This window comes from Pyrus communis, chromosome 16, assembly GCF_963583255.1.
Source record: "Pyrus communis chromosome 16, drPyrComm1.1, whole genome shotgun sequence".
In the NCBI taxonomy this organism is placed as follows: domain Eukaryota; kingdom Viridiplantae; phylum Streptophyta; class Magnoliopsida; order Rosales; family Rosaceae; genus Pyrus; species Pyrus communis.
The window spans coordinates 175,211-196,990 of record NC_084818.1 but is presented as its reverse complement, the minus strand read 5'-3'; the positions used below and the strand labels follow the sequence as shown (position 1 = coordinate 196,990).

The 21,780-nt window shown below is 39.8% G+C and overlaps 4 protein-coding genes across 5 annotated transcripts; 1 reads left to right on the top strand and 3 right to left on the bottom strand.

The window, feature by feature from the left end:
* The first annotated feature begins 291 nt into the window (after positions 1–291).
* Positions 292–6,319, top strand: LOC137719464 (protein TORMOZ EMBRYO DEFECTIVE-like). The gene is made up of 14 exons (XM_068458500.1): positions 292–646; positions 761–943; positions 1,073–1,222; positions 1,696–1,910; positions 2,028–2,313; positions 2,918–3,052; positions 3,258–3,376; positions 3,579–3,735; positions 3,884–4,130; positions 4,217–4,293; positions 4,858–4,977; positions 5,305–5,435; positions 5,525–5,699; positions 5,809–6,319. Exons 1-14 carry the CDS (start codon positions 350–352, stop codon positions 6,136–6,138), a joined length of 2,622 nt encoding a protein of 873 aa, XP_068314601.1. The 5' UTR covers positions 292–349; the 3' UTR covers positions 6,139–6,319.
* A 57-nt stretch (positions 6,320–6,376) lies between these two features.
* LOC137719462 (cellulose synthase-like protein D3) lies at positions 6,377–11,545 on the bottom strand. Its single transcript, XM_068458499.1, has 4 exons — positions 11,157–11,545; positions 9,776–10,684; positions 8,405–9,212; positions 6,377–8,267 (listed from the first exon to the last, which is right to left on the bottom strand). The coding sequence occupies exons 2-4, from the start codon at positions 10,648–10,650 to the stop codon at positions 6,510–6,512; spliced, it is 3,441 nt and encodes a 1,146-aa protein (XP_068314600.1). The 5' UTR covers positions 10,651–10,684; positions 11,157–11,545; the 3' UTR covers positions 6,377–6,509.
* Positions 11,546–14,719: 3,174 nt separating this feature from the next.
* LOC137719461 (probable arabinosyltransferase ARAD1) lies at positions 14,720–17,901 on the bottom strand. The gene is made up of 9 exons (XM_068458498.1): positions 17,358–17,901; positions 17,111–17,284; positions 16,721–16,878; positions 16,478–16,625; positions 16,005–16,120; positions 15,781–15,919; positions 15,537–15,647; positions 15,273–15,341; positions 14,720–15,152 (listed from the first exon to the last, which is right to left on the bottom strand). The coding sequence occupies exons 1-9, from the start codon at positions 17,814–17,816 to the stop codon at positions 15,021–15,023; spliced, it is 1,506 nt and encodes a 501-aa protein (XP_068314599.1). The 5' UTR covers positions 17,817–17,901; the 3' UTR covers positions 14,720–15,020.
* A 369-nt stretch (positions 17,902–18,270) lies between these two features.
* Positions 18,271–21,586, bottom strand: LOC137719460 (TOM1-like protein 1). Of its 2 annotated transcripts, XM_068458496.1 has the most exons (5): positions 21,449–21,586; positions 21,075–21,163; positions 20,264–20,828; positions 19,470–19,715; positions 18,271–18,924 (listed from the first exon to the last, which is right to left on the bottom strand). In XM_068458496.1, exons 3-5 carry the CDS (start codon positions 20,780–20,782, stop codon positions 18,499–18,501), a joined length of 1,191 nt encoding a protein of 396 aa, XP_068314597.1. In that variant the 5' UTR covers positions 20,783–20,828; positions 21,075–21,163; positions 21,449–21,586; the 3' UTR covers positions 18,271–18,498. The 2 variants fall into 2 exon arrangements, with proteins under 2 accessions (XP_068314597.1, XP_068314598.1); XM_068458497.1 differs by lacking the exon at positions 21,075–21,163 and having other exon boundaries at positions 21,449–21,583.
* Between the last annotated feature and the right edge of the window lie 194 nt (positions 21,587–21,780).

Sequence of the window (21,780 nt, the reverse complement as noted above, 5' to 3'; positions counted from 1 at the left end):
AAGAGGGGAAGTAATGCTCCATTTCACTTTCATTGTTTTTCATCCTTCATTCTCCAAACTCCAGCCCCAGCCACAAATGGATTATTATCTTAACAATATTTTACAATTCACCAGCCCAACTGAAGCCCACCACCTCCTCGGCCCATATTTTGGGCTGCCTCCGTCTTTCTTTTCGTTAAACCCTATTTTGTTTCTGTTGGTAACTGACCTTAAACCCTACTTGAGCTTCGACACAACTAACGGTTTTCGACAGCCCCCTTCTTCCGCGCCCCGCCCCCCCCCCCCCCCCCCCCTCTCTCTCTCTCTCTCTCTCTCCCTGTGCTGACAGCGGAGCTCCACCAATCCTCTCATGGCGTCTCTACCTTTGAAGAAGAACTACCGGTGCGTGCCCTCTCTGCAACAGTTCTACTCCGGCGGCCCCTTCGCCGTCTCATCCGACGGCTCCTTCATCGCCTGCAAATGCGGCGAGTCCATTAAGATCGTGGATTCATTGGACGCCTCGATTCGTTCCACTATTGAAGCCGACTTAGACGAAGTTACCGCTTTGGCCCTCAGCCCCGACGACAGTCTGCTCTTCTCTGCCGGTCACAGTCGCCAAATTAGGATTTGGGACCTCTCCACCCTCAAGTGCATGCGTTCTTGGAAGGTAATTTCCTAATTCAGTTAAAATTAAATCAAATGCTTCACTTTGACTGGATATTAATTGGTTACCAAGAGAAATGAAAAATTATTGAGTATGTCATTCTCGGTTTTGGATTAGGGTCATGAGGGGCCAGTGATGGGAATGGCTTGTCACCCGTCTGGAGGATTGCTTGCGACCGCCGGAGCTGATAGGAAGGTTCTTGTTTGGGATGTTGATGGCAGCTTTTGCACTCATTACTTTAAAGGCCACAAAGGGGTTGTTTCTAGTGTTCTCTTCCATCCTGATCCTACTAAACAACTTGTAAGCTCAATCTCCACATAGCTCTTAACTCTCTTTTCCGCCTCTATTTTTCCAGATGAAGTGGGTTGAAACTACTTCTTTTGTCCATTTTGTAACAACTCATCATGCTGATTGTCTCTATTTTATTAGCTTTTCTCCGCAAGCGATGATACAACTGTGCATGTTTGGGACTTGTTAACGAAGAAGTGCGTTGCAACGCTTAATGGGCATAACTCCACAGTAACTTCTATGGCACTCTCTGAAGACGGATGGACATTGCTCACAGCTGGAAGAGATAAGGTAAGGCCTGAACTTGGGTTCGCTCAATACTTTAATGCTATTTTTTTTTTGTTACATACGCATGCATCTGTATGCCTCAGTTTACACTTTTATGTTTTCATTCAGTACCCACTAGTACTCTCTTTGTTTGTTCTGAGCCTTAGCCTTTGCAATAGAGGTGGCTAAGTTTGATATGAGTCTGCCCCAATTAAATATTGTGACGGGTTTTTTGGGTCATGAATGAGTAGATCATGGATAGTGAAGGGTTTCAGAGCGAACCTTAACTAGATTGTCTATCTTGACATAAGATATGCATTTGTCTAATTTTCAATTATTTGTTATGCACTCCTGAATTTCTGTTTTGTTGACTTATTTTCTCAAATGCCTACTTTATTGTGTCTCACTGGAAAGTTCACTGAGCATTATTTGTCATGCTCTTTAGTTTCCATTGCTGTTGATATGTCAACAAGGTATTGATTGCAGAATGGTTTTAGGTTGTAATTTTGTGGGACCTCCATGACTATAGCTGCATGAAGACTGTAACAACATATGAGGTTCTTGAAGCTGTGTGTGCAATCTATTCTGGAACTCCATTGTCATCCTATTTGGGTTCCTGCAAGAAGCAGAATGGGAAGAAAAGTGGATTAAGTGAAACTTGTTTTATAACAGTTGGTGACCGTGGGATTGTACGGATTTGGAATTCTGAAGGGTAAATCCTAAGGGCATTCTTATACTATTTCGTTTGAAGTAATTTAAGTTATAACTAATTTTACTTATGCATTAATAATTGTGAGTTTGTTTGCTGGTACTCTATTGATTTTGACAGTGCAGTTTGCCTATATGAGCAAAAGTCCTCAGATGTCACTCCATCTTCAGATGTGGATGAATCAAACAGGGGATTCACCGCAGCCGCCATGCTTCCTTCAGATAAAGGGTTGCTTTGTGTGACTGCTGATCAGGAGTTCCTTTTATATTCCCCAGTTAAGTTGCCAGAGGGGACGTTGGAATTTGAATTGAGCAAAAGACTTGTAGGTTACAACGATGAGATTGTGGATATGAAGTTTGTAGGAGATGAGGAACAATTCCTTGCTGTTGCCACAAATCTTGAACAGGTAAATGTACCGGTCCTACTGGATTCATATCTGTCTTAAGTTATGTATATTGGTGACTCTCAAGTAGAATTGGTCTCTACTAAATATGCAAGTTTCTTCTGAAAGGAAAATATTCAATGCTAATCGATTGTTGCTTCATTGTTATCTTAAAGGCCTTTGAACTGAATTCTTGGTTAACAATTTTGGTGAAAATTGGTTTTTGACATTAAAATCTTCTACAAGAGGCCCTTTTTCAATCTTTTACCATTATGTATTTCCACCATGTATGTTTACAAAAAATCCTTGCTTCACTGACGAGGAGTTAGAATTTGTGCATGCAAATTTTCTTTTATGAATATTCTGGTATACATGAAGAAATTCTCTGTTCTTAGTGAGTTTTGTAGCTCAGCATCCATCTGTTCATTTCCAATTGTCTTTTATTGGGGAATTATTGTTGTTGACATTGTTCAGAAACATACATTTTTGTTGTTTTCCTGGTGACCTGCTCCTATCTAGTTGGGTGAAGTTACCATGTGGGTGCATGCTTCAAGTATGTGTGTTTATGAATTATGATATCTGTTATATATTTGGTTATTGATTTATTATTTAATCTGGAAACATGCAGGTACGAGTATATGACATTGCGTCTATGTCATGTTCTTATGTATTGGCAGGTCATACCGGAATTGTTCTATGCCTTGACACCTGTGTATTGAGTTGTGGAAAACCACTTATTGTGACTGGGAGCAAAGACAACACTGTAAGTTTCAGTTTCTTTTCTTCTTATAGGGTAGTCGTATAGATTGCAATAACTCTATTAGAAAGGCCAGCCTTGTGAAAAACACTTCCCTTTACCTCATTCTCATTTCTCACCCCTCCCCTGTGACTCTCTCTCTCTCTCTCTCTCTCTCTCTTTCTCTCCCTCCCCATATCTCTGTGTTAATAAGTTATTTGTTTGCATTTAGGTTCGGTTGTGGGATTCAGAAAGCAAATGTTGCCTTGGTCTTGGCATAGGTCACATGGGAGGTATTGGAGCTATTGCTTTCTCAAAAAAGCGGAAAGATTTCTTCGTTAGTGGCAGTAGGTGAGCATTTATGCAGCTCATCCTTTTACCAAATTCTGTCTTACAGTTTGTTCACAATTGTTACCTAAACTATCTTTGTTTGGGTTTACTGGTGATGCCTTCAATAGTTAAAAAGATCACCCTATGGTTTGCAACCCCAAGGAGGATACTTCTGTTGAGCTCTATTAGGTGCTTAAAATGACCTATATCATTTCTTTGTCAGTGATCGTACCATCAAGGTGTGGAGTTTGGATGGGCTTTCAGACAATACAGAAAAGCCAGTGAATCTGAAAGCAAAGGCTGGTGTAGCAGCCCACGATAAGGATATCAATTCAGTAGCTGTTGCACCAAATGATAGTTTAGTTTGTAGTGGTTCACAGGTTTGTAGGTTTTGAGGCAGTGCTTCTTTGATTCTCTTGCATTTATCATATTACTATCTATAGTTGATGTTTCTTTGGAAGAAAGGAGGATCCTAAATATGTTGAATGACACTACCTTATAAAATTTTCTGGGTTTCTCATTGATCAGGATCGCACTGCTTGTGTATGGAGGCTTCCGGATCTTGTACCAGTAGTTGTACTTAAGGGTCATAAAAGGGGGGTTTGGTCTGTAGAGTTCTCTCCCGTTGATCAATGTGTTATAACAGCTTCTGGTGATAATACAATAAAGATATGGGCCATATCTGATGGTTCGTGCTTGAAAACATTTGAAGGGCATACGTCAAGCGTATTAAGAGCATCATTTCTTACTCGTGGAACCCAATTTATTTCTTCAGGTAAACTAGGCTCAATTCCCACTTTGGTTCTTCTCGCATCCTTGAAACTCCGATTATATACGCATTGACTGTGTTATCATTTTCAGGTGCTGATGGGTTGGTAAAACTGTGGATGGTCAAAACCGATGAATGCATTGCTACATATGATCAGCATGACAACAAGGTGCTGAAAATAGTATCTCAAGTTACTTGTCACTATAATGCATATTATAGGCTACATCATTAGAGATATTCAAATATTACAAGATGTTAAAAGTTAGAAGTTAGGAGTTTGAAATTCTCGTCATTGTCTATCATTTACATATGACCGTCATGTTGCAATCACACATATAGAATGTTCTAATCATTTCATTGCAAGTCCAGTACGGGATTTGATAATGCACCGGAAAACATGTGATATTCATGTAGCAATCAATTTGTGATCATCAACATGTAGTAGTCAAATTGTAGATTGGACATTTGGATTATAGAAACAAAATATGTTGGGTCAGATATCTTGATTTTGGTCTCCTTACAGACCTTACAGCCTGCATCTTATCTTCTCTTGTGATTTGGCCTTTGAGATCCGTTTAAATGGATTGTTGGGTCTCTCGATTACTGTTATGCATGATTAGTGGAACATTCAAAATGATTTTCAATCATAACCGGGATTTTCAAGCTACTTTTTCCTTTCTTCCCACCAAGTAGATTTTTGCTTTCCTTGTCATTGACAGGATTTACCCTACAGGTTTATGCCTTGGCTGTTGGAAAAAAGACAGAAATGCTTGCAAGTGGCAGCAGCGATGCTGTCATCAATATGTGGTATGATTGTACTGCTTCTGATAAAGAGGAAGCTTTTCGTAGAGAGGTGAGTTATCACATTGCCTTTATTTTTGGTGTGTAGAGGTAATACAGTTTCATCAAATGCAAAATCTTAAAAGTTGAAGGGGTTCATCTAATCCCATTGATGTTATAATTAACTGAATTCATTAATAAATCAGGTTATTGTAGGGTTTTGTCCAAAGATTTATAGTTATATCGATAGGTGAAATCTTATGATATTAAATGTGGACAAATGTTGCTCCTAGGCTACCCGCATGGCACCAGATTATATATTTGTATTCTCCTTATCTGTTTATGTCAAATTTACTTGATGGACATTATTTATATAATGCAAATTTTCATGATTATACAGGAGGAAGGTGTTTTAAAGAATCAAGAGCTAGAAAATGCTGTATTAGATGCCGACTTTTCTAAAGCAATCCAAGTCGCATTTGAGCTTCGCAGGCCTCATAAGCTTTATCAGTGCTTTTCTGAAATTTGGAGGTTTGCTTTTATCTTCTATTTATGTTTTTTCATCACTTACTGGTTGTCTCTTAAAACTTTGAGAACGTAACTATTCAAGTTGTCTGCAGGAAGAGAGAGACTGAAAAGCAGATGGAGAAAGCCCTTCTTGCCCTTGGCGAGGAAGAGATCAAGCTACTATTTGAATATGTTCGAGAATGGAATACAAAGCCAAAGCTCTGTCATGTTGCTCACTTTGTGCTTTCAAAAGTTTTCAACATCCTCAGTCCAACAAAGATTAACGAGGTAGTTGTCTTCACATACCTTTACGCCCACGTCTATTTATGGTTACATAGATAAGCGCAGCACTCTATAAATAGCTTTAAGGCTTGACAGTGATTTTTTGTTTCGTCAGATAAAAGGCATTGGGGAAATCCTTGAAGGTCTCCTCTCATATTCTCAGAGGCATTTTAGCCGAATGGACAGGCACGAAACAAACACGTATTTGGTGAACTACACTCTGACTGGAATGTCAGTCATTGAACCAGAGACAGATACGCGAGTATTGCATGACAAGTCTCTGATGCACTCCTCTGCGGACGATGAGAAAGGGACTTTAATAAACGAACCTGAAGATGAGGAGCGAAAAAGCTCTCAACGTTTGAAAGAAGAGGCAGCTACGAAGAAACGGAAGTCAAAGAAATCAAAGGATGGTTCCACTTGCAATAAGAAAGTTAAGGCATAGCACGCATTTGCTTGTTCTGGTCCTTGTAATTAATTTCTAGAGTATTTACTGGTAATTTCAGCCAGTCGAGAGAATATTTGCGGGTGACAAGCAAGTAATGGCAGTGAAAATTGAGGGACATTGAAATTAACAATTCTCCACTTAAAAAGGCATCCAATAAAAAGCCAGAAAAAGAAAACAACCTCCCGCTCCTATCTCTTTTGGTCCCCATCATTCATAACTTCACAAGTTACAGTCATTACTCAAATTGGTCCAAAAGTTGGTTACTGCTAGACAAAATTCAAATGGAGGAGGAACTTGTTCAGGTATCAAACAAATTAAGGAATGTAACTCCACACAAGATTTTTAACAGTAAAAGAATGACCTCCTTTCTACGGGAATGTGAATGATCCCCCAATTTGGTTCGCACCCGAAGGCGGATTGATTGCCACCCACAGAAGAGAGATGGTTATCGCAATGAGCCCCGACCACACAAAAACAATGGTGGGCGTCCTCCCTCGTCTCCCCATCAACCCTTTCGCAAACGGATACAGATGCGCTAATACCCAGAAGCTGAAGAACACCCCACCAATTAACTTGCTCCACTGCGGTATCACACTGTATATTGTGCGGCTGAACCCAACTGCTATGGCGATTAAGTTCACCATCATGATTGTTATCGGCGGTAACATGAGAGAGGACCACTTGACAATATAGAGGTCGGCAAATTCATCATCCTCGTCTTCGCCACCTGACTTTGAAGTCAAAGTGAAAGAGATTTCGATCCCTGCAATAACTTTCAGTAGCCCCTGAAGCACAGCAGCAAGGTGCGCACTAGTCCCTCCAATCAACCAAAACTGCTCGTTTCTCCACCACTCCTCTAGCTCGATCCCAGACCATTTAATCTCAAGGATGGCAAGCATGCACAGAGTGAGAGTAATGATCAAAAGATAAGTCAGGAAAGTAACGTTGAGGCTTTGCACAATGAACTGACCAGAGAAGAGGGAAAGCGCCGGGAGGAAGCAGTAGACGATAAGAAAGATGGAGGTAAAAGGGTAGATACCCACATTGAGGTATGCTATCCTTTGCAGAAGCTTCATTCTTGTGCTGGCTAGGAGGGCATTGTTGCGGGAGAAGAAAATCTCAACTGAGCCAGTAGCCCAGCGCAGAACCTGATGCAACCTATCTGTGAGATTGATAGGAGCAGTTCCACGGAATGCATCTCGCTTGGTCACACAGTAAACTGATTTCCATCCTCTGTTATGCATCCTATACCCAGTGACCACATCTTCAGTAACTGAACCGTAAATCCACCCTACGCGCTCTCCCCACTCAGTCTTGTCTTCGTACCAGCACGAAATGACACTGATTGCCTCCGCAACAGTAGAGGCATCAAGAAGCTCACGGGGAATGGTGAGAGCACCAGGTGGGCGTCCATTCTTCACAGCTGGGTGATCTGCTAGCGGACGACCTTGGAACTCTGCCACTGGAATCGAATCAATGAGGAAAGTTGAGTTCCCAAACCTCTTAGGCAGCAGTGACAGATTCATCTCTTCATCATCAGAATCACCCATTCTTAAGGATCGGTTTTCTTCGGGGGTGTGGGCTACTGAGGCATTCTTTCTGCGACGAGAAAAGCAGCAACTGCAACAACCTGGGTGAGTGTCTTTTGACCGAGGTGGGTCGAAACCATACAGGGCAACTCTACGAAAGAGACATCCAGTTCCAACATACACTGGGCCCTGAAGTCCATCAAGAGCTCGCATATTGACATCAAAGAAAACAGTGTTGTGATTGGCATATCGGTCTGAAGGGTCGATACCCTCAAATCTCTGAGGGAACTGGACATAACATAGGCGGTCACCACCACGATCCATCATGAAACACATGCCCTCCCTCATTGCCTGAGAATTGTAAATATAATGGTCACAGTCAAGGTTGAGAATGAACGGGCCATTGGACATGATGGCAGAGGCTCGAACGAGGGCATTCATGGCCCCTGCCTTCTTGTTGTGATCATAGCCTGGACGTTTCTCACGTGACACATAAACAAGCATGGGAAGGCGGATATCAACATCAGTGAGGTCGATAAGCCTAGCATCATCATCAGCTCCATGCAGCGGTTCATCACTCGGAGGTTTTAACATCACCTGCATCAGCAGGGCAAATAAATGTTAATTCTCATGTTGTCCTACTTGTTATAGTGTGCACATACAAAATATGCATGAACAATCTACCATCTGCAGTTAGAACAAAATAATATAGGTTACCGGGACTAGAGGAATACCTGTATAATACCAGCATGGTCACTCTTAGAATGCTCAGATGAAGCAGTCAACCAAGTCCCTGGCCAGTGGGTTCCATCAGCCATCCATGTTGCCTTGGGAATCTTCACACCCTCCACTGGTTCATCCTCTCTGTTCTCTCTTTGAAGCTTCATGGCCTTGATTTCTTCCCGAGCATGATAAGCATCAGATCGTCGGCGTATAGATTCAGGCAGTCCATTAATCCGAACCTTGAACTCATCATATTCACGTTTTACCCTTCTTCGATCCTTGACAAAGTCAGGCAGCACTTTGTTCTTGTATGGATCCCTCTTCAAATTGAAGTACGATTCAGGATTCCTCGGTTCAATAGCATGTTTACGGCAGAATGGTACCCATATATTAGCAAAACTAGCAGCTTCTGCCATGGCCTCAAAAGTTAAAAGGGCACCTCCATCATCAGAAACATAGCAAGCTAGCTTTTCAACAGGGTAATCAGTAGCTAGAATAGATAAGATGGTGTTTGCAGTGACAAGTGGTGGTTCTTTGTCCGGATCTGCAGTGGAAACAAATATATCTATGCCTGGAAGATCAGATTTGCCAGTGGGGTTGTTGGGGCTAGGTGTTTCAAATTTCTCCTTCAAGACATTAAGATCTGTCGAACGATTGATTGGGCAGAACTTTGGCAGTTGGTCAAGAAGCCAAGAAAAAGCAAACCATATCTCACAAACTATTGACATTCCCCAGAGCCAGATTGCATCAGTATTTGGGTGATTGATCCTCCATGCCAAGAACAGTGCAAGGACAATCATACGAACAAAAATCAGAAGCCTGTGGACACAAAAGCAACAGAGAGCAAAAGACAATTAGTCCCAATACAAAGAAAAGAATGACCTCAAAAGGAATATCAGGAATGTCACCAGGCAGATAAACAATAGAATAACCATCCACTTGATGAATACACACTACATATCCTACATAATCAGTACTTGTCAAAAGTAAGTATTCGTAGCACATTTATAATCCAAACAAGAGGCTAAATGGTCATGGAGCTATCTATCAGTAGAACTAAACCAAGATGTTGCTCATTAGACATTTAAATTTTGGTGCGGTGACACATAGGTCGAATGCATTCTCCAATCTCAAAAATTAACCATTGATCACAGCATGCGATCACTAAACTTATGCTTATAGTCCTATTATCTTCTAATGGGAACGGAACTGCATATATGTATCTGTGGATCTTCTTATCACTTAATGTAGAAATGCATCTCAACGAAAGTTCAATGTGGCATGGTGATGTTCTGAAGTTTAAAGTTTTGCATATGAGATTGCCATCATAACCTAGTATATCTTAAGGTAAGGATTGGATAAGTATAAGGTAATATATGTACCTATATGGGCTTAGAACAGCTGCAGGTATCTTTAATTTCCGTGTGAGTGGCCTCCATGGTTTGTTCAACAACTCTGTTCTATCAACGACCTCGTCTTCTTTATCATTTCCAAAACCTCCCTCCTTGGGCCATATGGCATTGCCATACCCATAAGTTCCCTTTGTTTCAAAGAGCCACCGATTGTGATCAAAATCCCCAGTTTGACTCCTCATTAGCACTGACTTTGTTGACTTCATCAGCGACAATCTCCTTTCATTTCTAGACAACACTTTTGGCAGAGGAAGTGGGAGCGGTGGGCGTGCATTATTATCCGCAGCCACTTCATCCAAATCTGTGATTTTGTAGAGTTCCTTGCATCCAGGGCAAATACCACCCCCAGTTTTCACAGCATCCGCATAGCAATCCCGACATATTTTGAAGTCACACTCACAAGGAAGAATATCCTCCCCACGTTCATCGCTCATCACCTTTGCATCACAGCCAGGAATTGCACATGATGAACCCTTAGCACCAGCCATCTGAGGATGGTTTGTTTCAGATTCGATCACCTTGTCCATAAGATGTGCTCGCGTAACACTATTAAATCCGCCAGTAAAAAGGGAATTAGACACGTATTGCTCTTCAACCTTCTGTGAGACGGAGGGATCCATGGGCTGGTTATCCGGGGTTGGTGGTATGTGCACTGTATAGTTCATATAGTCACCACTCCCGAGTTCACTGTCAAGATCATCCCTAGAGTAGCTGATGTAACGACCCGAGGAAGTTCTGCGGCCAAATGTCACGGTCGGAGGGATGGGAGGCTTGTTGTTTGAATCCGGCATATCAGAGTTTGATGACAGATTCGATCGGCTCGCCTTGAACGATCTGGAAGCCATATTCGAACCACTACCAGTGATTAATCCTCAGTTCCTATTTTTCACAAAGAAAGAGAAATTCAAAACTGCATTAGCACAATTGAAAAGGAAAATAAAAATCAACAGCGGATCTTGTAAATATCAAAACCGAAAAGAGAGCAAAGCAAAGTAAAAAGATGATCCTCTGTCCACAAACATAAACTCGACAACAAATCACGAAACACCCAGTATGGAGTACCAAGTCTACACTGAAAACCAACACCAGATGGAATCCAATCCAAATCACATCGAGTGTGTAAAACTAAAACTCATCAGAAATCCATGGACATTTTTTTCCTCAGAAACCAAACAGAGCAACAAGAAGAAAAACATAATGGTTATACATTTTTTTTTTTTTGGTCAAATGGAGAAAAAAGCGGAGCATGTCCGAATCTGTAAGAGTAAAAAAGAGAAAGAGCTGCGACAGTGGTCAAACAAAATGCGAGAAGAAAGGAAAGCAAGGTCGAACAAGAAGGAGGAAGGGTTACCTGCGTCGTCTTTGTAAGAGAGATCTGAAAGATCTGTTTGGAGGGGGATGAGGATGCAGGTAGCAAAGAGCCTCAGCGAAGCTCTGGCTGGAGGCGAGAGAGAGAAGGGCAAGTGTTCAATTCAAATTTCAAAACAATCTCTCTTTCTCTCTCTATAACTGTCCGTTGGGTTGCGTTATCTATCAAGTAAAGGGAGAGTAAAGGAGGAGACAGCAGGGTTAGTAGGAGGCGGAGGCGGAGGCAGCGGCAGCGGCAGCAGCATTCGAGAACAAAAGATGGAATGGAAGAAAGAGAAAACAAAACCTCTATCTCCGCCTGTCTGAAATGGGTTCAAATGGGTTTGGGAGGGACTTAGTGAGTGAGTCGTGAGCAGGACTAATAGCCCATGATTGTCGGCTTTCCCTTCCCCACTTTTTTATTACTCTCTTTTTCAAATTTTAAATATTTTTCATAAAAATATAAAAAAATAAAAACACGTCAATGACTCAATACGTACGGGGGGAGGTGCTGTCTCTTTTGACCCCCCCGATAGTTTAGGGATTGTAATAATTTGGACCCTGTATTTCAAAATTTAGCAAATACCATTCAAGTTAACATATTATTGTCAAGATGCAATTACAAGCACAAGTATTCATATTGTATCATTTTGCCCATTTTTTTAAAGAAAAATTCTTTTATTTCTTTAACAAACGTCCTAATGTGAGCCTGAGCATCATACTTGTTGTCCATATAACGTGTACCGTGTCAAAATCTATTCTCTCGTAAAAAAAAAAATATTTATTTTGTGTTGTGAACCTTATAGGTTCGCTTGGGGGATAAAAGTAACCTCAAAGTATAATTAGCATTTTGTATATTTTATTGATTCACATAATATTACAGTGTTTCATAAAAAAGAAAAGAAAAAACAAAAAATTCATAATACCCAATGGGATTTATGGTGGCAATTAAAGAGAATGTTCCGAGTTGGTGGATATAACTTAGAATTGTGGTGGATTTCCTCCAACTGTGAATTTCTGGATTTATTTAGTTATCATTATTTATTTAGAAAGAAGGAATCATTCATCGGTGTTTAGTTTTAATGGTTATGGTGGTGTCAAATTAATTGCGTGTGACACTCTTTAAGTTTAGATTAGGCGTCTTTTCATTTTTATTGTTGATATCTCATTACGAAAATGGGAAGTCTAAGATTTTGCAGTGTATACATGGTGAAGTTTTGACTCTCTTGTTCATACTTGTGGATGCGGACATGGAGTTGAGTAGGTGTTTGTACGAGGGAGTAGGATTTTCTTTTTTTTTTTTTTTCCTTTCTCTTCCTTCTTCTTTTATTTGAACGATCGTAGTTAAGTCACGTCAAACATCTTATAGTAATTTTTTATAGAAAGAAAAAAACAAAATAAAGAACATAAAAAGAATGGATGGAAGATAATGGACAGAGTGAGAATTTTAATCCTTGTTTATGGGTCGAAACTGGACACGGAAAATGTATAAGGGTATTGATTGAAGAGATAATGATATTGCTTTTATCTCTTTTTTGGTAGGTAATAAAAATAAAAATAAAAAGGTATTGATTTGTAGAGATACTGACAGTGAATAATGAGCTGGCTCGGTGTTTTATGCGTGTTGGGTGTTTTGTACGTGTGATTGTTTTGAACAAGAAAAAAAAGAAGAAGAGAAGCGTGTAAAATTATACTATTACGATTACCAGTCGTGTTGTTTTGTCAAACATAATCTATTGTCACTCGCTTAGCATTAGCTATAATACTAATTAAACAAATGAAGTGTATGATAATCAGTAGCATCAGCAGGAGTAGTCATGTTCTCTATGTAAAATAAAACACAAAATCTTAGATCCATCGCTTGGTTAATTATTTACGCGTTATGTGAAATGAAAAATGATTAGGGTTTGTTAGGTATCTTATTTAAAATTTTTTATCATTTTTCAAAAGATTTTTTAAGAATATTTCTTGAAAACAATTTTCTTTAAAACTAAAAAACTTGATTGGTTTGCGATTTAAAATTTTTAAATCTTATGACTTAAACTAGACAAAGAGATCTACAAAGAGGGGGTTGCAGGAGAGGGGGAAAGAGGAGAAAGAAAGAAGGTAAGAGATGATTGAAGGAAACAGAAAAAAGAAAGAGGATTAAACGAGGTAAAGAGAAAGATGAGTGAGAGAAAGAACCGAGAGAATGAATATAGCGGATTGGAAGAGAGATGAAAAAGGTTAAAAATAAAAAAAAAGAAGGGAGAGAGATGGATTTGAAGTGAGAGAGGAGGAAGGATAGAAAATGAACGAGTTTAAGTTTAAAAACTCTAAAAACTCACTTTTTATGTTTTTAGAGAATATGCTATATTTTTTAGTTAGTCTTGAGTTTAATTTTTTAAAATAGTTCTATAAAACAAGTTTTTAAGGTCTAAAATTTAAAAATTATTTTTGAATTTAAAAAGTTAAATTCAAGTAAAGTACCAAACAGATTCTTAAGTACTTGTTTAGTCATTGTCATACTAATTTGTTAACACCTGCCATGTAATAGTGCTTCTTTTATATAATAACATAATAAGATAGGCAGTTTATGAGAGGAGGACCAAAATCCGATTAATGTTGGGCACGTCTACTCCATGGTTTGTCATTCTTGTTGTTGGCCCCCACACCATCCTTCCTCCTGCCTCCTGCCTCCTGCCTCCTGCCTCGGCGTAATCATGGAAGGAGTGTGACCGCGTGGGCCCCCCACCGGCCGCCATTCAAGCAAGCACATGCCTTCCCACCGCTTTCCCACCCACATCCCTTTTTGTTTTGAGAGAGTGAAAAAAGGAGAGGGATTCCTCTCTGTCTGTTTGTATTTCCATTTCAACGGCTACCGTTAAATCATGTTAATATAAAAAAATTCACTTCAACATTTTTCACTTGTTCGACTGTTGCCGAGCAATTTTGGAATATCAAACAGACCTCCTTAAAAAATAATTTTAATATGACCGATTTTTTCTCTTTTGCAATTCGCTCTAGTTAATTGTCCATCCTTTTCAAGTGTGACCTCTATGTTATGTATAGCCGTCAAAGGGCATATCGGATGAAGTATATTAATTTACAAAAAAAACAAAAGACAAATAAATTGTGAAATAAGAAGGAGAAGAACAAGTGAGAGAATCCTATTCCAATAAACAATTTAAAAAAAAAATTATTTGGTCTCTTTACCCAACCCAAACCAACCAATTACCAAACCAAGCTCGTAAAGTCGAATGAATAACGATCGCCTTCATGAAAATAGAAAATTCATTTTATATTGAGAGATGATGCCTTTTCCTTTTCCAAACACGCATTTGAAATTTGAACTTGAGAATTGAGGTAGAGACAGAGAGCATGTCACTATCAACACTGCTACTTTGGGCCCTGCTCTACATGCCTAAACTCGATTACGGTCCACCCAATATGAGAGTATAACCAGCCCAATATCCAAACATGTGCAGCTCACTAGTTGAAGAATTACCAATTCCCACACAATCAACTGCAACTGAAAATTCTATGCTACTTTGAGACTGTTAAACCTTTAGACCTTGGTCATTGGATCTTTAACCGGAGATATAAAAGTTAAAAATCCCAAAATATAGAATACCCTAGAGTATTGGGAGAGAGATGTCACTACTACTAAGGCAAGAACACACCAATGACCGATCCCATACCATGCTAGTTACTACAAATCATATGATCCTGTTTTTGTTTTGTCAAGCAGCCCTTTGCTACAACATATAAATTGGGTAAAGAAGAATCATATCGATTATATGCATACAAAGCGCAAGTGTACTTCGTGAAATCAACTATAAAGAAGAATCAAAAGTATAAGACCGCACAAGAATACTCTACAAATTAATTACAGTTGCAAGTGACCTGCAGTTGTAGAGTTGGCATGCTTGCACTCACAAGTGCAGATACTTCTTGACTCTTTCACCACTCGTTGAGATCTCCGAGTGTGAAGCTTTATGTTAACCAACTTACCAGCCATCTGTTGCACAACAAAAAAAACCTTAAATCAATAGTTCTAAACTGGAGTTAGGCTTCTTATGTTTGTTAATGCAGCTGCACGTAATAAATAATACAGGTTTATTGACCAAGATAATCATACCATTCTCCAAACCAAGTCTTCCGGACCCAAGGGCTGGGCTGGACTGGAGTAGAGGAAATGTCTTGAGTACTGGGAAAGACAAAAATAGCATAAATCAGTCCCCATGAAGATTTATGCCTACTCCAACCTTTTGACAAGATAAAGAAACAGTAAAGCATGGCACCTAAAAAGCATGTCTACTACAATGTTTTGACAAAAATATACAAATACAGATAGCAGCAACAACAAAATAATAACATTCACTTCAATTTTTCAGTCACAAACCTTGGCAAGATTCTGACGCAGTTCCTCTATTTGAGCATGGCTAATGTTTCTAAGATATGTTACAAGCCAACCTGGTCGTACAGCGTCACTAGAAGAAATAAATAAAGCTATCTGCAGGCAAAGATAAAAAGCAACTGTTGAGAACATTGGGTATAAGGCTAACAATACAAGTAATCGCCATGACATATGGATTTCGGCAGAAACTAAGCTGTGAGCAATTATCTGAAATTTAAGACATAAATACCTTCCTATAATCTAGTAGCCCTTCAAAAGGAAGTTCCAGTTCATCACTAACTATGACTGGTATGCAACCACTAACAACGGCATCGAACAATCTAGCGGAGGATGGAGTATCACCAGCGGGACTTAAGCAAAAGACAGACCTGACAGAGAAACCAACTCAAATAAATTAACGATGAAACAATGAAATAACTTCACAAAGCAGGGCAAGGATCTAAAAAATTTTACTTGCGCATTCCATTCTGAGCTGCTGCCTTTCCTGTCTCTCCTGCTGTCCCTTCCTCTATAGCTACACCCTCAGCACCATTTAGTTCTGCTACAAGTTGTGAGCGTATCTTCCCTCCCTGAAAGCAAAACACAGTAAATTAGCTATACCTGTTGAAATACAATTTGTGCGCATGCAAATAAGAGTCAGACATTCTTAAGCTGAAAATGGGAAAAAACTTCATCCCACAATGATTCTAAGATCCACTGACAATGATATCCATTAACTACAGAAAAGACCTCGCATCTATATCCTATGCCGCATTCTTTTATCATTTAGACTCGTTTTCAATGCACTCAAGCCTAACTCCTTTAGTGTACGTGGCTCTGGTTTAATTAATCCCGAAAGAAATTGTTATATCATTTTTCAGCAGATTCAATTCAAATCAACACATTTTGAAGCCAAAAGAAATACATCAATAAATAAAAAGACTCACAGCATTTCTTTTAAGCCGGCCGCGAAAAAAGAGCAAAGTTGTTCTCTTGGATCGAGTCTCGGATATGCATCTTGCATCACAAAAATCAACATTGGCAACATAAGGAAGAATTAGATCTTTCTCCAGATAGACTTGTCCAGGTTTGTACCTAATAGTAGAGCAAAATACAGTTAAACAAGCTTGAGCTGAGTAATGATATTAGTGAATTTAGGACTTAAAAAAGAAATCGAGTGAAATACTGACCAGTTGCCAGTGGAGTCCATATCAGGAAGCAACCAAATTGCATTTTTCATGAGACGGCGAACAGACTTAAAAGACCAGGGATGGTGAACAGGAAGAATGTGATCACGTCCTTGGGATCGGTTCCAGGCAGGCTGATCGGTAACCCACTTGACGACTTCCTTCATACACAAATAACAACAATAACACTAGATGACCTTACGTTATGAACGGGGTTCAAAATACAGTCGAACTCGAAGGCCAAAAGGTTTAGTTGACTGCGCATTGTCTGATGCTAACAACGTGAGATATGAACTTATGACATATGTGTGTGTGTGTATATATGTATGTATGTATGATGTGCACCAATTAGCAAGCAATTAAGGGAAACCTTGGAGGGGGTGGCAGTCAGACCCTATAAAGTGCTTTGCATTGCTGCTTCTCCAGTAAGAAGAAGCTGATGGTGGTGAAGAATGGGATGTAGAAGAGGTCTGCCTCCTCCTGCCTATGCACTCTCACTACGCTTTTCAACAGCCTTTCCGACTCCGGAGCTATCAAATCCGCCCACAGCCAGTAATCGACTGAATGCTGCACAAAATACCCCCAGAAATTCAATTCAATTCAAATCAAATCAAAAAGAGAAAGAAAGAGTTAGTAAAACCTGCTCGATGAGGCGGTGGACTGGGCTGCCATTAGAGGTGAGATTGAAGGTCTCCTTGTAAGAGTTTCGGAAGAGCCAGAGGAGATCGTAGGTGAACTTGCTGGGCATGTCGTACACGTAAACCCTAATCGGCAAGCTGAGCGGGTAGTACGGATCGGCGTACAACCTGTGGCTGTCGCTCTGGAAGACCAGATGGCCCAGGTGCGTGAGTTGGGATTGGGTGGGAGTGGTGAGGACAGTGTCATCGCGGGGCTTGGGAGGGCGGGATTTGTGGGCGAGGAGGAAGCGCTCGAGGGAGGCGACGAAGGAGGTTTCGGGTTTGTAAATGGGCTGGTATGAGTGGAGAATGGCGGAGGGTTCGGAGGGGGAGGGGCTGTGGAAGGAGAAGAGTAGGAAGATGAGGGAGAGGGCGAGGAGAGGCAGAAATAGGAGAAGTACTGGGGATTTGGATCTCGCCATTTGGTTCGCAGGCACTCTCTACTCTCTCTGCCCTATTATTCTTCTACTTAACTCCTCGTTGTTTTGTTCATCTCCAAGGACGAAGCGATGCTGCTACTCCAAATTAAATTGCCCACTTGTTTATCTAGTACACACTAGAGTCTTCCTTGGACCGTAGTTTAGTTGTGTCCTTCACATAAATTCACAATGACATGAATCACGTAACGAGAGATAAAAATATAGAAACCTTGCTTCGGTAGTTAGCAAGGAAGTAGGTTGTTTAACATATTTGAAAAATAGGAAGCATTAGCCCATGTGGATTTCACGTGAGTTATGCCATTATTTACATATTAAGAGAGATAAACACGTGATTGTACGTATACACCTCAACGATATCTAACCTATGAGGGCCACTGTATAGATACTTCGTGAATTAAGTCTATAGAGTGTTATACTTGTATAACTCCATCAGATATTGTGCATCCAAATTTGGTTACTTATACAAACAATGGTCAACGTACTGAGAAGAACAGGAAGAAAGGAAAAAGAAAAAAAAAAAGAAGACCGACATTTATGTTCATGAAGGTGAAATCATTCAAACATCAAACTTCAGCGTCTCCAACAATCAACACCTACATAGCCTGGTATTAACACCGGCAAAGTTTTCCTGTCCAAGTATATTGAATTATAAATCTAAGCCATCTCAAAAGCTGATAAGGTCATCCTTTGCTGGCGTCTGCTGCTTCTTCGGATCTTGGCTTCCTTCAGATGAACTTCCACCTTTCTTGCCAAATATCATCTCATCAAGATCATCCATCATGTCATCGTTGCTCCCTGCATGAACCAAACCTCGAGAAGCAGCTGGTTTTCTAATCAAGGAATCCTCTTTCACATGACTTGGTGATTCATCAGGCTCCACAGCTACGGGTATCATTGCAGGTTCTGGCGCAGTTGGAACAACTGAAGGCCTTATCAGTTCTTCATACTTGGATAGAGCTTTATGGATCTCATCATTCACATTCAACGCTTCAAACAGCAAGGCCTCGTTCTCTCCAGCTGTCTCTATAATTCTCTGGACAGTGGATAGAGATTGACGACACTGTTGTACAAGTGTGGTCGTCAAGTCATCCTGCCAATAAGACAACAACATTTAGTCCATCTCTCTTTTGGTCTAATTCTTAGTTCCTAAATATAAATGCATAACTAGTTATTCTTGAACAAAGATACGTAATTGCATAAGAAAACATATGCCCTCATACAGCATTATAATTGCATCGGGTTTTCACATTCCTTGTTGGGCTGACCTTGTACAATGAGTTAAATTAGCTTTGAACTGGCAGTCCACATGGAAGATATTGTCCTAAGGTCAACCCCGTACCACTTGGCTCTAGATTGGATGGGATATGGTCTTATGGAACAGGCTAAGTAGTAAATTCACCTATTTTCAAAGGCCCATTTTAAGTTTGAGTATAGGTAGTGTCCCTAAAACTGTCTTGCCTAAAAAAATCAAAAAGCAAGTAAAATCATATTGATCAGTCGATAACGCAAAAAAAGTAGCGATATTGAAAGTTCCATGCATCTCACAAAATTAGGTGACAAAAATCCCATATATTAACAGATTAGATGCAGGAGTCAAAAGAGGATATACAAGTGAGAAAACAATATAAAAATCACCTGTAAAGCATCTTGTTGGGGTGAAGAGGAGAAAACAGTATTAAGTAGCTCAATACTGTTTCTTGCAACATCAAATGCTTCCTTTGGTTGTTCAGCCGTAAAGCTTTGAGCAGCAATCTCAACCGGAATCTGCTGGGAAAAACTAGCATCTGACTCTGAAGCAGAAACTGAACGAGGGGGAGTGAATATTGGTGCCAAACTCTCATTGTCGCGACCGGGAAACCGAATACCCCTTGATCTTAAACTCTGAAATGGAGGTGGTCCAAGCATAAAAGTTTAAGTACCATGAAACCACTTCTTCAAAAATCAGAAATATAGATCTAACAACTGCACCACCCAACGCAATGGAGGCTCGAGAAAATCAGATTGTGGATAAGGATAATAACAGGAAAAAAAACATCAGAGCCTTATCCCACTAATGTATGAATCCTAGAACGCCACTGCACTTGGTTTTGTGCCAAGTCTTCTGTGAATAAGGATTATAGTAGCATAAAAGCCATGTAAATTCTGAATTACTGTGTACTTTCAAATTTGAGTGTTACTCAGTTTCTTATTCAACATTAGCGTTGTATTCCTTACCCATAGTAACCTGGCCAGCTAAATTCATTTCTGTTCTCTCTAGTACCATGGCTAAATTGTTTATTTCCTAACATCATAAATCATAGGAAGAATCTTAGGACAAATTGTGATGGCCATCAAATATTTAAGTACTTCATACTAGTCCAACTAAACTCAGGAGTTACAGAAATGGAATTTGTCTTTAACAATGTTCTAGTCATGAAAAAACAAGATACCTTGTATGTTTCCTCGTAAACAGGTAAATAGCGGAGCTCACCGGTCGATTCCCCCCATGCTTCGATCAGCATCAAAGCTTTATTGCGATTATTAACAACAGTCTGAGGGTCGTCAATCAGCTTCACCATCTCATCAAGAACTCTCTCTGCTGCTATTTCAGAGAAAGCCTTTTCACAGTTCTTAACACATGTTTCAAGCAGCACTAGCACAAGGTACTGGACCCTAGGATTCTTCAACATAATCCGCTTTTTTAATCCACGAATCAATTCAACACTGTTAACTCTTTCAGTATTGATCATGTCACAAATTTCAAGATTCATAGCCCAGTCAGGTTCTTCGAGTGCTTCTGATGTGGCATCTTCAACGATCTTATCTGCTTGGTTTGGGCCTTGGAAGAGCTCCTTCACCTTAAAGCTGACTGAGCTAAATCCAGCGCTCATTTTTCGACCGACCTCAGTCCCTTCGATCTTGAGGCGCTCACCAAGAGCGCTCACTTTCTCCATCAAATTGTCACTCATCGCTGCAGACCTTTTGACTCTTAAACAAAAACCTTCAGAAAATTTCCTGAAAATTTATGATAATACCACTTAGCTGAGTTGCAAAGATGGAAGGATATAAAAATATCACATAAGAAGTCAAGTTGATATATTCATCTATCTTTGAGTAACTCAAAACCCAAAAGATGCATAACTCATGAAACAGCGAAATCACAGAAACAAAAAGAATGAAATTGAAAGCAGAAAACTACAAGGAAAATCACAAAAACGAAAAGAATGAAATTGAAAGCAGAAAACTGCGAGGAATATCGACCTTAAACCCTAAAATGAATTGGCAAAGCTGCAACTTTTCTTCCCCGAAATCCCCTTCTTTTCTGGCCTTCAATTTTCTTGACAACCAAACTGAACAGACAACAATTCAAGGAGGTTACTTGAAAGATTCCTCGAATAAAAACCCTACCTATATGCCAAGTTCAAGTCAACAATCCATATTTTAGTTGCTTATGCTCTCTGTTTTTGTTTGATGACTTTTCTTACGCTTTTATCAGCAAACAAGCAAGTATTTATGAAAAAAGGAATCGATCAGACCAGAAACAGTGATGATGAATGAAAAAGAATCCGATTAATATTGGATGGAAACAATATGTAAATAAGAAAACAGAGGGTGAGAAATGAGTGCTTGCTAACCTCTTTCTTTTGTCTCTCGAAGGAAGGAGAATTCTCAAGGAAATGGGAGCTCTCTCTGTCTCTCTGAGTATGAGCGGGGGTGGGCCTGGGTTTGGGAGTCTTCCTCTTGAGACGACAAGGCGCAACGACTCTGTAAAGCGATAAAATTCCTTGGAGTTTCAGCCTTTATGCGCCTTTTTCTCTCTCTTCTACGCTACCTAATTAGCTTTACCTTAATATTTGCTTTATTTATTTAAAAAATGATATTATTTGCACTAAGAATGTGAGAGACTAAGTTAAGCTTCACACCGACTAATCATAATAATGTAGTTTAAATTCATTTTTGACGAAAA

Coding starts and splice junctions, on each gene's coding strand:
- LOC137719462 (XM_068458499.1), bottom strand. CDS start 10,650: ATGGCTTCCAGATCGTTCAAGGCGAGCCGATCGAATCTGTCATCAAAC. Junction 9,213..9,775: donor GCTGTTCTAAGCCCATATAG/GTACATATATTA, acceptor TTGTGTCCACAG/GCTTCTGATTTTTGTTCGTA. Junction 8,268..8,404: donor ACCATGCTGGTATTATACAG/GTATTCCTCTAG, acceptor CTGCTGATGCAG/GTGATGTTAAAACCTCCGAG.
- LOC137719464 (XM_068458500.1), top strand. CDS start 350: ATGGCGTCTCTACCTTTGAAGAAGAACTACCGGTGCGTGCCCTCTCTG. Junction 1,911..2,027: donor CGGATTTGGAATTCTGAAGG/GTAAATCCTAAG, acceptor TGATTTTGACAG/TGCAGTTTGCCTATATGAGC. Junction 4,131..4,216: donor AACCCAATTTATTTCTTCAG/GTAAACTAGGCT, acceptor TATCATTTTCAG/GTGCTGATGGGTTGGTAAAA.
- LOC137719460 (XM_068458496.1), bottom strand. CDS start 20,782: ATGAGTGACAATTTGATGGAGAAAGTGAGCGCTCTTGGTGAGCGCCTC. Junction 19,716..20,263: donor TTTACGAGGAAACATACAAG/GTATCTTGTTTT, acceptor CCTCCATTTCAG/AGTTTAAGATCAAGGGGTAT. Junction 18,925..19,469: donor CCCAACAAGATGCTTTACAG/GTGATTTTTATA, acceptor TCTTATTGGCAG/GATGACTTGACGACCACACT.
- LOC137719461 (XM_068458498.1), bottom strand. CDS start 17,816: ATGGCGAGATCCAAATCCCCAGTACTTCTCCTATTTCTGCCTCTCCTC. Junction 17,285..17,357: donor TCCACCGCCTCATCGAGCAG/GTTTTACTAACT, acceptor TATTTTGTGCAG/CATTCAGTCGATTACTGGCT. Junction 16,121..16,477: donor GCCGGCTTAAAAGAAATGCT/GTGAGTCTTTTT, acceptor TTTTGCTTTCAG/GGAGGGAAGATACGCTCACA.